The 14,128-nt window shown below is 41.7% G+C and overlaps 1 protein-coding gene across 36 annotated transcripts in view; it reads left to right on the top strand.

Annotated features, from left to right (window-relative positions):
- PXK (PX domain containing serine/threonine kinase like) overlaps nucleotides 1-14,128 on the top strand; it is a 134,356-nt gene that overhangs the window by 46,089 nt on the left and 74,139 nt on the right. For all 36 annotated transcript variants that reach the window (XR_007404136.1, XR_003140634.3, XR_003140632.3 and 33 more), the window contains 7 exons: nucleotides 412-486; nucleotides 3,773-3,877; nucleotides 4,622-4,723; nucleotides 6,076-6,237; nucleotides 6,850-6,967; nucleotides 8,211-8,289; nucleotides 11,173-11,221. Coding sequence is in view for 29 of the 36 variants with exons in the window: in XM_025456353.3 (XP_025312138.1) it covers nucleotides 412-486; nucleotides 3,773-3,877; nucleotides 4,622-4,723; nucleotides 6,076-6,237; nucleotides 6,850-6,967; nucleotides 8,211-8,289; nucleotides 11,173-11,221 (690 nt within the window). In the remaining 7 variants the exon portion in view is untranslated. The remainder of the gene's footprint in view (nucleotides 1-411; nucleotides 487-3,772; nucleotides 3,878-4,621; nucleotides 4,724-6,075; nucleotides 6,238-6,849; nucleotides 6,968-8,210; nucleotides 8,290-11,172; nucleotides 11,222-14,128) is intronic.

The following is a 14,128-nucleotide window of genomic DNA, read 5'->3' as shown; positions in this document are numbered from 1 at the left end:
AGGCAGTGCCAAACCGCTGAGCCACCAGGGCTGCCCTTGGCTAATGGAATTTGATAAAAGTGTAGTTTTTAGGTTTTGTTTTGTTTTGTTTTTTAAGGTAGTTAACATACAGTGCAATATTGGTTTCTGGAGTAGCATTCAGTGAGTCATCACTCACATGCAACACCCAATGCTCATGAGAACAAGTGCCCTCCTTAATACCTATCACCAAGAGTATAGTTAAGTCCTAGTATTTAAATATTTGTATTCTGTCTCTCCAGAAGAGCCTTGAGGCTGTAAGACTTAGTGTGGTTTTCATCTTTGATTTACAGTCGTGTATTTGGACAAATGAAAAACAGGGACAGACTTAGAAGGAATTTTTCTTTTGATGACTTAAGGCAGCACCCTGATATTTTCCCTCATGTTTTCAAGGCTGACCTTGGTCCCGACAAGTATCTGTCAGATAAAGATTTTCAGTGTCTAATCAAACTTCTGCCTTCCTGTTTGGTGAGTACAAGCCCTTCTATTCTTTTCCTTTTTTTACTATTTTATTTTAAGTAATTTCTACAGGCATCAGGCTCAAACGTACAACCCCAACATCAAGAGTCACACGCTCTACAGACTGAGCCAGCTGGTGCCCTGAGACCTTCTCTTAATTCTAGGTGCTAATGACAGATTCAGAGTGTTTTCTTGTTGACGACTATGGACAGAAGAGATGGAAATACTTGTAGGCTTAGCAGAACGGAGACAGGTATAGTGGATGTCGGTTGACTGAAATGGCTCAGGCTATTGCCGTAGTTCAGAGGCTGTTTAAATGGCATTCATGACATCTGCACAACCCATGAAACATGATAATTTAAATGCTTATGTGTGTTGTAAGCACATAGCAGAGGAGGGAAGCACCCATTTAATTCTTGGTGAAGATGTTTCTCCCAGTGGAATTGACAGATCTGTTTCTGGCCTGAGAAAACAGAACTAAGATGGATTTAGATAAGCTGGGTGAGGGAAGACACTAGAGCCCTTTAGCTCTCTGAGTCACTCTTTTTTTTTTTAAAGATTTTATTTCTTTATTCATGTGAGAGAGACACACAGAGGCAGAGATACAGGCAAAAGGAGAAGCAGGCTCCATGCAAGGAGCCAGATGTGGGACTTGATCCTGGGACTCCAGGATCATGCCCTGGGCCGAAGGCAGGCGCTAAACTGCTGAGCCGCCCAGGGATCCCCAAGTCACTCTTCTCACAGGCTGACTGTGTGGGCTTTAGGAGTGTCTGGCTTTATTTGTGCTAATATACAATTCTGACCCAAGGCTTGCTTGCTTGCTTGCTTATTTATTTATTTATTTATTTATTTATTTATTTATTTATGATAGTCACAGAGAGAGAGAGGCAGAGACACAGGCAGAGGGAGAAGCAGGCTCCATGCAGGGAGCCCGATGTGGGATTCGATCCCGGGTCTCCAGGATCGCGCCCTGGGCCAAAGGCAGGCGCCAAACCGCTGCGCCACCCAGGGATCCCTGACCCAAGGCCTTTAGTGGAAAGAACCACATTGGTATAGTTCAGAATATATACAGAATGTCAGGAAAAGACTAATCTTATGGCCAGAAAAGTGGGTTAGTATTGATGTTCTTTATCTGTGGTCTGCATGAGGATGTAGGACCCTAGAATGAGTGATTCATGAGCATAATTCTGCTGACCTATCCAGTTGGGTTGGCAGGTTCATTTTTGAGGATAGAGTGTCTTGTCAAGCTAGCAAAACCAAGCTTTTAATGAGGTGTGCAGTGTAGCCAAGAAAAATGCTGTGGTCTTTGTGTGTGACTAGTTGTGTGACACAGGCTCTCAGCATGCAATTCCAGATTTCTTTTAATGGTTGTGCTTAAAATGGTTTTAAAAAAGAAAGTAGTGCAGGTAAGTGGTGCATATTAATTGTAGAAGGGTCAGAAAACACGAATAAGCAAAAATAAGAAAACTCACTTGTGATCCCAACTAGCCAGAAATATGAACCAAAATGTTCAGTTGTTGCTTTTCTAGAACTTTATATGGTTATTTTTGAAAAATTATACACATATTGTTTTAAAGCCTGATTTTTTGGTTAATGGTATGCCATGCACATCTTTTATGTTGAATAAATATAGTAACACATCATTATTACTGGCTGTATAGACTATCATTGGCTTTACTTCAGTTTATTCAACTAATCTTCCACAAGACATTTGGACCACTTCCAGTTTTTGTTCTTATTTAAAGAAAGCCACAGTGAGCAATTCAGGCTAAATATTTGTACCCCAAATTAACAAGAATTAATAAGGGGGATATTTTGAGACTATATAAATATCCTATTCTTATTAAACCCCCGCTAGTTTTAGCTTCATTGAGATTTTCCAACGCCATCATTTCTCTTATGTTCATCAGTTGGCATTTTACTGTAAGGAAGGGCTTCCTGTTCTCCCCTTTGTCTATTTATATCAGTATGGAGTCAAGGATTTTTATTTCATTCATTGGGTTCCTTTTCGGGGTGATGAGAGTATTCTAAAATTAGATTATGTGGTAGTTTGTACAGCTCTGAATATACTGAAAAACACTGAATTGTACACTATAAATAGGTGAATTATAATGGCATATGAATTATATTTCAATAAAGCTGTTACAATAGCAATAACAGTCATTTTGATGTGATGGTCAGAAAAAACTTCATGATCAAAGACTATATTTTCTTGGGCACATCTTTCCATCCCACAACCCACTCAACCCTGCCCTCCCAAATCTTTGCACAGCTCAGCTCCTATGGGTTTAAATTTTAATGGTGCTCCCTTGAGCTAATGGACATCGTAATACCGGTCTGAAGCCAGTTGGTTCATGTAACCAGAATTCCACGTCATACGGGGACTTTCCTTTCAGTCATTAATTTGTCTTACTCTCCACCCCCACTTGATTGACATCAATGTCCCCATCTCAGGAAGATACTGTGAATCATCATACTGTACACTCCAAAAGAAGAATGGGAAGATTCATGCCAGCTGCCTTGGAAGAAGGCCAAGATGCCAAAAGATGCTGCTTCTGCTTATTTTCTAGCTTTTACACTCCTTGGCTTAACACCAAACAGCAGTGTGAAATGTTAGGCAACACTGTGAATGGAGACACATTTATCCTGGTCTTCACCTGGCTGTTCTAGGATTTGGCTGTATTCTTTTTTTTTTTTTTTGGCTGTATTCTTTACCAATTTACAGAAGCAGAACATTTAAACCACTATCCTCCAAACTCAGACATTCCCTTTTTTAAAAAATTTTATTTTAAAAGATTTATTTATTTATTTATTTATTTATTTATTCATGAGAGACACAGAAGGAGAGAGAGGCAGAGACACAGGCAGAGGGAGAATCAGGCTCCATGCAGGGAGCCTGATGTGGGACTCGATCCCGGGTCTCCAGGATCACGCCCTAGGCTGAAGGTGGCGCTAAACCGCTGAGCCATTGGGGCTCCCCAGACTTTCTCTTTCTTCCACACTTTTGGCTGAGCTATGAAAATGTGCAGACCCAGGCAGATACGTTCATGCCTAGAGCTCACTGGGCCGGTTATGCATGTCCCTTTGTCGGTATAGTTTATGTCCCTTCTCTCGTCTAAAGAACGGGGTGCTAGTTGATCATCTGATAAGAAAATGCCACATGTTCAGGAAACATCCTCACATTTTTGCACAACTACACTACTGAGGTGGTACTTAACTCTATGTTATCAGATTCTTGAGGTCAAAGGACCTGGATGCTGATGCAAATAAATGTGAATTTGTTTTGTTTTGGCAGCACCCTTATATCTATCGAGTTACCTTTGCCACAGCTAACGAATCCTCAGCATTGCTTATTAGGATGTTTAATGAAAAAGGAACTTTGAAGGACCTGATCTACAAGGTACTTGTGGTGCAAGTTCATGGTCATAAAGAAGTTCTTGAGTCCCTTGAGAACTTGTTACAGATACTTGATCCCTAAGGTTTTAGAAGCCCTGAAGGTTTTATTTTAATTTGATTTGAAGTTTATTTTGATTTGACTTGATTTTTTAAAAGATTTTATTTATTCATGAGAGACACAGGCAGAGATATAAGCCAGAGATAAAAGCAAAAGGAGAAGCAAGCTCCCCCAGGGAGCCTAATGCTGGAACTTAATCCCTAGGACCTCGGGATCACAATCTGAGCCAAAGGCAGATGCTTAATCACTGAGCCACCCAGGTGCTCCTTATTTTGATTTTAACAATAAAACTACCCAGTCTGGTTAAAGAGCATTCCTTTCCCCAAATGAAAGAAGGTTGAACAGATAATGATCAGGTCCATTATGTTGTAGGCTGCTCTCTAGGTCAGTTTTAAGGTTTGTGTCTTTCACTTAACAATGTAATACTGACCTATCTCAGTAAAGTTGGAAACAAGACTTTGGGGTCTGCTCAGGCCAAGTCCAGGCCCATCTTCACTAGACCAGAGAAGGGATGGAACTCAAGTCAGCCTCTTTCTATCAACAATATAGACTTATATTTTAAAAACCCACATCCTGCGAGCTGACCTCATCTGGCACCCCCAACTGCTTAGAGTCTTGCTTGTTCCAGGAGGCTACATGCAGAATTCAAACTCTCTGCTGTTCTTATATGCTCTTTGTACTTTTCCAAAGGCAAAACCAAAAGACCCATTCCTCAAGAAGTATGGCAACCCTAAGAAGATTCAGGGCCTTGAACTCCAGCAAATAAAAACATATGGGCGGCAAATATTAGAGGTAAGAGGTGTTTAATATTTGCTTAGGTTGCATTGGAATTTCACCCAGATTACAGTCTTTTGGGAAAATTCTTAGGTATAAATCCAAAATAGTTTAAGTTGCCAGATCACTTATAAACTGATGGCATTGTCCTATTTTATCCCAAAAATCAAATATGTGAGACTAAGACATCTAATTTAGATCTAGAAAATTCTGAAAGCTTAGCTATTGGAGTTTAGTGTCTGATCTTTAAGAACTTTAGCATGCAAATACCAGCTTGTGTTATGTTTGGTTGATCTTTATCTTTGTGCCAAGATCGTTGGTTTTGTTATATTAATACATAACCATATGGCTTCTTTGCAGAAGTGTAACTAGCATGAAAAGTCTTTCCCATACCACTCTCTAGAGCAGTGTCCTCCAGGCTTCTTGGATTGTGTGATCCTATCAGTGAAAACAATTTAAGCCTCACCCTCCCACCCAATGTTTCATATATATAACTATTATATGCATACACTACTATTAATATCTGTCGTACATTATAAGTTAAGTTAGGAAAGAAGGGGATTTTTTTTTTTTCTTAAAGTAGGCTCCACATCCAATGTGGAGCCCAACAAGGGGCTTCAACTCATGACCCTGAGATCAAGGCCCAAGCTGAGATCAAGAGCCAGATGCTTAACTGACTGAGCCACCCAGGAGCCCTGGAAAGAAGGAGATTAAAAACAAAAAAGAAAGAGAAGTCATATTTTCTTCTAGTCCTTAGTAGTTTGTCCCAGGTACCCCCTTTGACTAGCAGTACTCTAGTTCATGAGGTCATTCTGGGTATATCTTCTTACTGGGTGAACCACTGTTTATTAAATGGCAGCCGAAAAAGTTTGCTTCTTTCTGTGGGAGCCTGTCATGTGTTCCTATTAATAAACAGCCCAACACACTCTGGGAAGAGATTGTCCTAGAGATGTTTTTAGCTCAGTCTCTTTTCCTGAACAATTGGCCAATGCCCTGACATGATAGCTTTACTCATCTGTGCAGGAGGATCAAGACTTTGGCCTGAAAAGAGCTGGCCTGTTGAGATCAGAAAATGCTTAAAGTAGAGCTTTTTGGCATCAAAGCTGTTAACCCCAAGCAGATGTAGGCTGCTCCTCTGTTCTTTGGAAATGAGGGAGCTTGGCGTTGCATCGCACAGCTGGAAAGCATTCAGCATCACCCTCTTTTCCAAAGAAATGGATGGAGGTGGCATTTTTCTTTAGGAATGTCCTCAGTGACCGGTTTGGTTTTGTTTCAAAATACATTGACTTAAAAAACAAAGTTTACCCTGTCTCATAGCTGAATGAGTTGGGGGACAGGGAATGTAACCGAACATATATTTTTTTTAACAGGTATTAAAGTTTCTACATGACAAGGGATTCCCTTATGGGCATCTTCACGCCTCCAATGTGATGCTAGATGGTGACACTTGCCGGCTGCTAGACCTTGAGAATTCCTTATTGGGTCTTCCTTCCTTCTACCGATCCTGTTTTTCACAATTCAGGAAAATCAATGTAAGTTGCTAAAAGTAATGAAACTGCATGTTCATTTTTAATGATAAATTATCCCTGTGATCTGCCCAGGGAAGAAATATGCACTAAGCAGTGAAAGGTACAGGCAGGGTAGGCCATGCCTCTTGGCTCTGCTTTCCCACAGAGCATTACTCCTTTTTTAAAAAATTAATTTAATTTAATTTAATTTAATTTAATTTTATTTTATTTATTTTATTTTATTTTATTATTTGAGAGAGTGTGCAAGAGAGAGCACAAGCAGGGGGAACAGCAGAGGGAGAGGGAGAAGCAGGCTCCCCCATTGAGCAGGCAGCCTGAGGCGGGGCTCGATCCCAGTACCCTGGGATCATGACATGAGTCGAAGGCAGAGATGCCTACCTGGCTGAGCCACCCAGGCGCCTCCCATCACTCTGTCTTTAGGAGCCTTTTTGAAATGGTAGATGGGACACGGAGGGACATAGAATCACTGACTGGAAAACAATGGAGAGTAGGACCAAGACTGGGTCAGAGCAATGCCTTGTGAGCTTTTGCAAAAGGCCTTGGAGTTGTGTTTTCACTACCAGTTACAAAGCCAAACTGAAAGAAAACCATGTTGCTGCTTTCTTGTCTCCACAGACATTGGAAAGCGTGGACGTCCATTGCTTTGGCCACTTACTGTATGAGATGACTTATGGACGGCCGCCAGACTCAGTGCCTGTAGACTCCTTCCCTCCTGCACCGTCTATGGCTGTGGGTCAGTATGGGTTTTGGAGGAGTCTTCTGGGCCCTGGTAGTCTACAGAGCTACTCACCCCCTCCAGAGTCCAGGAAGGACCCAGAGGAAGTTGCCATGCTCCCATAATGAGCCAAATCAATTTAAAAGTAAACCATGTCTGAGCAATTTATTTAAATTCACTTCACTAAAAATTCAGATGGCTTGTCCATTTGTCAGGGTATCTGAAACCTCAGGAGACATTTTGTAACTGCATTCGAATTTCAGAAGGAGGAGGTTATAAAGAGAAGTCTGGCCAGACTGAGTCTGATATAGAAGCAGAAGCCAGGAACAGGCAAATTGCAGCCAGCCTTTCAACTCAGGCAGGTGCCAGGAGCCAGACCAATGCTGGAGTGGGACCTGCAAGGAATAAGAGCCATGGGCCAGTCATCTGGTAGATAAAAGCCTAGTAGGACGAGAGTGAGGAAGGGTAGGCAGGAATCATAGACACCTGGCCAGTGGGATCCAGGAGTTCTTAGGGGACAGAGGAGGGCCAATGGACAGGTGGGAGACACGTTGGGGAGAGACATGTAAGAGCTGATGCAGACTCTTCCAGGAATCCTTCCATTGCCCACCCATACCAGCTCAGAGCTCACTTCTAGGACACCGAGAGGGGAGGGCAGGGTAGATCTTAGACCACCAAGCCTTTGAGGTATGCAAGCTAACTCTCCACCAAGTGCTGGGTTTGTGTCAAATGAGGTGCTTTAAGAGTACAGGCCCTGAGACTACTTTGTGTTAAGTTCGAAGAGCTGAAACTGAGCAGTGACCTGTGCATAGAAAAATCCGGCTGCTTCTGTTTATATTATCCAAGGTGCTGGATGACGTGATATCAACAATTGGCATTTTGTGTACTGGTTTTGATTAAAAGCAAGCAAGCAGCAAAATGTCTTTCAAGTTTGGGATTTTCTGTGCAGTGTTTACTTCTCTTTTAAGAGAGCAAACACTTTTATGAATGATATCTGGAATCCTTCCTCCAATTATCTTTGAAATATATTTAGCTTTCTGTCAGCATGTGGTTTCTGAACCATTTATTTTGAGTCATCGGTAACATGGTATTGCCAACATTCCCCTTCCCCACGTATGCCATCTGTCTGTGCGTGAAGAGTTTTGACACCATCCTGATAAGCCTGCAGACAGTTGTGGCAAAGTGGTGTCAAACTTTTCATCACCAAGTGGATTTGCCAGCATGTTCTGTGGAACTAAAATGTGTATCTGTTCATTTCAAGTGGCCGTGTTGGAGTCTACGCTGTCTTGTGAAGCCTGTAAAAATGGCATGCCTACCGTCTCCCGGCTCTTACAGATGCCGTAAGTCAATCATATGCCTTGGTTGTAATCTTCATAACCATGTAGAACGCCGGACCAGGTGCCTAGTGCCACAGTAAGGACTCAGGTGTGGTCCTTGCAGAGTTGAAGTGACCTGCTTGCTGTTGGTCACTTGCAGCATGATGTCATGACCTCTCCTTGTAACTTCCCTACCATAGTGTGACTGCTCTCCCTCGGTGTTCACATCTTCATGTATGTCTCTCCCTGTCGATGTTAGCATCATGTGTATGTACGCGTGGCCTCCCCACGCCCACCTCTGCTCCCGCTTAAGACATGCTGACGGAGGGCCTGCTCAAGCTTCATGGCCCTGTTTCAGTGCCCCAGATGGCCCTCAGCCATGGCTGATTCTGCCGTCTAGGAGGAGCACAACATGTTTCTGACTCCCCATGCACTCGTTTGTTCCTTTGCTCCCTGGGTAACATTTATTAAACATCTAACATGTACCAGGCATTGTGTGATGGGCTTGGAGCTCAGAAGACATTCTCCCTTCAACTGGGTTATGCCTAGTTCAAGACCATTGAAATAGTGCCACAGGGCCTTGCCTCTGGGTATGTGTCCTTCCCATCCCTGGAGAGGGTAGCAGGGTGGTTAAGAAGGGTGCATCTGAGGTTAGACAGACCTGGGGGTGGATCCAGCCTTACTGCTTCTACCTGGGTGACTTTGGGCAAGGTTCCTGCATTTGGAAGCTGAGGCTTCTTGTCAGTGGAATGGTGATAATAAGAGGCCCCATCTGAGAGGGTTCTTGGGCAGATGGAATAAGAAGATTCTGGTGAAGTGCCAGGTACTTAAGAGCTTACTGAATGTTAGCTGTGATGAAGATGAATTCAGCTTACAGTTTGGGAGCACCACGTGCCATGCAGCGTACCTAGTGCATTGTCTGGACCAACTTGTTGTATAACAGGTGTACTTAGAGGAGACAGTAATGTGGGAAAACAGAGCAGGGCTTAGCTTGAAGTGCATATGGCCAGAGCTCAGAGGACGTCTATGTGTTTAGAGAGGGTCTGCTTGAGCCCGGGCACTGCTCTAGCCCTGAAGAAGCCCTGCCTAGCTCCTCTAGACCCTGCCCTGAGGATGTGGCATTTAAAAATTATACTGACACTGGTACGCCCCTCTCCCCAGCGGCCACCATTAACAACAGTGTGACTATGAAAAGGTAGATCCGGTTAGGGCAATGAAACAATTTTCACACAAGCTTTTAGAAGAAAATGGATTTGTAGTCTGGGAACAGCGCGGATCCACACTGATTTACTCGGGTTTGCATTTGCACCCCCCCCCCCAAATTCTTCTCCCAGTCTTTCAGGTCTAAAAGAAAACCACATTGTTTTTTCCTCACCTTAAGTCTTTCTACCCTGTGGCCTTCAGCCTTGAGAAGAACACTTGATGTTCAGTTAAAACATGTTTTCTGGAAGTAAATGGGTCTGTGGCCTTGACAAGGAGAGTTCTGTCACCACCTTGAGAGAACAAGGGAACCCAGGGAATGCTGTGGGGAAGAGTTAACTATGTCATTTCTACTTGTGACGCATTTCCTGTTTTTTAAAAAGGAGGATTCCTCAAGCAAGACTCCCATATAGCCATGTGGGCATGGCCCAAGCAACTATTTATTTATTTATTTATTTATTTATTTATTTATTTATTTTCCATCTTTATTTATTTATTTATTTATTTATTTATTTATTTATTTAATTTATTTTTTTTATTGGTGTTCAATTTACCAACATACAGAATAACCCCCGGTGCCCGTCACCCAATCACCCCCACCCCCTGCCCTCCTCCCCTTCCACCACCCCTAGTTCGTTTCCCAGAGTTAGGAGTCTTTACGTTATGTCTCCCTTTCTGATATTTCCCACACATTTCTTCTCCCTTCCCTTATATTCCCTTTCACTATTATTTGTATTCCCCACATGAATGAGAACATATAATGTTTGTCCTTCTCTGACTGACTTACTTCACTCAGCCCAAGCAACCATTTAAATTCTCCAAACTGTCTCAGCCAAAGTAGTTCAGAATTCCTCATGCTGTTGTTCTTAGTAACGTGACTTGTGAAGAGACATTTGATATACTCTAAAAGCTGCTTTTTTTTAAAGAAAAGAATATAAGAAAAACTTCTTAGAAGAAAATTATTTTCTTGTTAGATTCCAATCAGAACAGTTTCTTTCTACTTGCACATTTTATTTTACTGAGTTCTAGAATAAATTTTTAAGATTTATTTCTTTATTTTAGAGAGAGCAGGGGGAGTAGCAGAAGGTGAGAGAGAGACAGAGAGAGACAGAGAATCTTAAGCTGACTGACTCCGAGCTGAGCGTGGAGTCCAATATGGGGCTTAATCTCACAGCCCTGAGATCATGACCGGGGCTGAAACCAAGCAGCGGGCGCTCCACTGACTGAGCCACCCAGGTGCCCCTAGAGTAGATTTTACCCTCTTCTGGGGTTTAAAAAAGGAGAAATTGATTACCCTGTTTAGAAGTATCTACCACATATATTATTTGCAGTATAATAAATATAACAATGTGATAAAATAATAATATAATAATTTGCAAAACTGATTTTTTAAAGTGTTGATTACTTTACTATATAGCAGGAGAGGACTGTTGCCCTGAAGTGTGGGGAAATGACCTTCAGGCCTGGCCCAGTCTCTCCCTGGTAGTGCCTCTGATACTGGAGGTATAGGGAGGAGGGTCATAGGTTTATCCGAGTTCACATAGGGTGGCCTATAAACTTCTGAGTTTGTCGATAAGCCTGAAACTGTGGACTGGGCCAGGGCTGGGGAATGTGAGAGCCTCATGGGGTAAAGATATCTCATTCTGTTTTGATCCTGTTCTGAGAAGACAACTGGCTTAAGAAAGATTTTGTTTCTTTTCTTAACAGATTATTCAGTGATGTTTTACTAACCACTTCTGAAAAGCCACAGTTTAAGGTAAAGCAAATCATATCATTTTTTCGGTTTGTGACATAGATAAGTTGATTTTGAAACTTAGTGCTTAAAAAAAAATTATTGAGGTAGAACTGACATACAGCATTATATCAGTTTCAGGTGTACAACATAATGCTTTCTATATTTGTGTACATTGTGAAATGATCACCGCAATAAGTCTAGTTAATGTCTATCACTATATATAGTTATAATTCTTTTCTTCTTGTGGTGAGAACTTTTAAGATTTAACTTTCTTTGCAACTTTCAAGTATACAATACAGTATATTAATAATAGTCACTATGCTGTACAGTATATACCTGTGACTTACTTATTTTGGAACTAGAAGTTTGTACTTTTTGTCGCCTTCATCCATTTCATCTGCCCTCCTCCTCCCCTTCCCCATCCTGGCAACCACCATTCTGTTCTCTGTGAACAATCTGTTTTCTATGAGTTTGGATTTTGTTTTGTTTTGTTTTGTTTTTAGATCCTACATGTAAGTGAGATCATATGGTATTTGTCTTTCTCTGACTTATTTCACTTAGCATAATGCCCCCAAGCTCCATTCATGTTTTTGCAAATGGAAGGATTTCCTTTTTTATGGCTGAGTAGTATACCATCATATATACCCACATTTTCTTTATCCATTCATCCATTGACAGACACTTCAATTGTTTCCATGTCTTGGCTATTCTAAATAATGCTGCAATGAACACAGGAGTGTCTATCTTTTTAGGTTTTGTTGTTGTTGTTGTTGTTGTTGTTTTATTTTTATTTTTTATTTTATTTTATTTTTTTAGTGTATCTTTTTGAATTAGAGTTTTCTTTTTTTTTTTTTTTAAAGATTTTATTTATTTATTCATGAGAGACATAGAGAGAGGGAGAGGCAGAGACACAGGCAGGGGGAGAAGCAGGCTCCATGCAGGGAGCCCAATGTGGGACTCGATCCTGGGACCCCAGCATGCCCTGGACCGAAGGCACATGCTCAACCACTGAGCCACCCAGGGATCCCCTAGAGTTTTCATTTCCATATGGTAGTTCTGTTTTTAATTTGTTGAGGACCCTCCATACTATTTTCCTAATTTACATCTCCATCAGTAGTGTAAAGTTTTCTCTTTTTTTTTCCACATCCTTGCCAACTGTTATTTCTTGTTTTTTTGATACTAGCCATTGTAACAGATGTGAGGTGATACATCTTGTGGTTTTGATTTGAATTTCCCTCATGATTAGTGATGTTGAGCACCTTCTCATTACCTGGCCATCTGTATGTCAAGATGTCAAATTAGTGCTTTTTTTTTTTTTTTTTTTTTTTTTTTTTTTTTTTTATTTATTTATGAGAGAGAGAGAGAGAGAGAGAGAGGCAGAGACATAGGCAGAGGGAGAAGCAGGCTCCATGCACCGGGAGCCCGACGTGGGATTCGATCCCGGGTCTCCAGGATCGCGCCCTGGGCCAAAGGCAGGCGCTAAACCGCTGCGCCACCCAGGGATCCCTAGTGCTTTTTTTTAATCAAACAAGGGAAGTTATGGTATTTTTTAAAATTTATGTACAGATTCTCCACTGAGCAGAAAGCCCAATGCCAGGCTCAACCTCAGGACCTACCTGAGCCAAAGACAGAGATGCTCAACTGACTGAGCCACCGAGGCACCCCAATTTGATATTTTTTATATATTATGAAGTGACCCCCACGATAAATCTAGTTACCATCACCACCAGTTAAAATATTATTGAGGGCAGCCGGGGTGGCTCCGTGGTTTAGCGCTGCCTTCAGCCCAGGGTGCAATCCTGGAGACCTGGGATCAAGTCCCACGTCAGGCTTCCTGCATGGAGCCTGCTTCTCCCTCTGCCTGTGTCTCTGCCTCTCTCTCTCTCTCTTTGTCTCTCATGAATAAATAAATAAGTAAATCTTTAAAAAAATATTATTGACTGTATTCTCTATGCTGCAATAAACATGGCTTATTCATTTTATAACTGGAAGTTTAGGTACAATATTTGTAATATTGAAAATCTGAATGTTCTGCAATTAGGGAATAGCTTAATAATTCATGTTACATCTGTTTGATAAAATGCTTTTTATCTAATAAAAGTAAAGTTTATAAAGATTTTATAGTAGCATGGAAAATGATTATTTGGGCTAAGGGAGAAAAAGAAACAGGATATAAAATACAATGTGTAAAAAGAATACCTGTGACTAGCAGAAAAGAAAGAAGGACATATCCTGGGAAATAAAAGTGTTGTATGGTATGGAAAGAGCAGGGACTTTGGAACCAAAAAAAAAGAATCCCAGAATGATGCTTTGCTTTTATTAATACCAATTGTATATCTATAAGGCTGGTTTTCTCAGACATGACATTTGACATTTTGGTTTTTTTGTTTGTTTGTTTGTTTAAGATTTTATTTATTTATTCATAAGAGACACAGGCAGAGGGAGAAGCGGGCTCCATGCAGGGAGCCCGATGCAGGAACTCAGTCCCGGGACTGCGGGATCACACCCTGAGCCAAAGGCAGACATCAGCCACTGAACCACCCAGGCATTCCGACATTTGACATTTTGGATCAGAATGCTGTTTGTTGTGGGGGCTGTCCTGTGCATTTTTTTTTTTTAAGATTTTATTTATTCATGAGAAACACAGAGAGCGCGAGAGAGGCACAGGCGGAGGGAGAAGCAGGCTCCCTGCAAGGAGCCTGATGTGGGACTCAATCCCGGGGCTCCAGGACCATGGCCTGGGCCGAAGGCAGGCGCTAAACCCACTGAGCCACTCAGGGATCCCCAATGTCCTGTGCATTTTGGAGGTTATGCAACATCCCTGGCCTGTACCCACTAGATGCGAGCAGTACTTCCACCCCACACATTTTGACAGCAAAAAATGTTTCCAAAAATTGCCAAATGTTCCTTAGAGAAAGAAGGGGGCAA

Source organism: Canis lupus, chromosome 20 (assembly GCF_003254725.2).
Source record: "Canis lupus dingo isolate Sandy chromosome 20, ASM325472v2, whole genome shotgun sequence".
Classification (NCBI taxonomy): Eukaryota; Metazoa; Chordata; class Mammalia; order Carnivora; family Canidae; genus Canis; species Canis lupus.
Note: the sequence above shows the minus strand (reverse complement) of the source record. Positions and strands in the feature narration are given on the sequence as shown.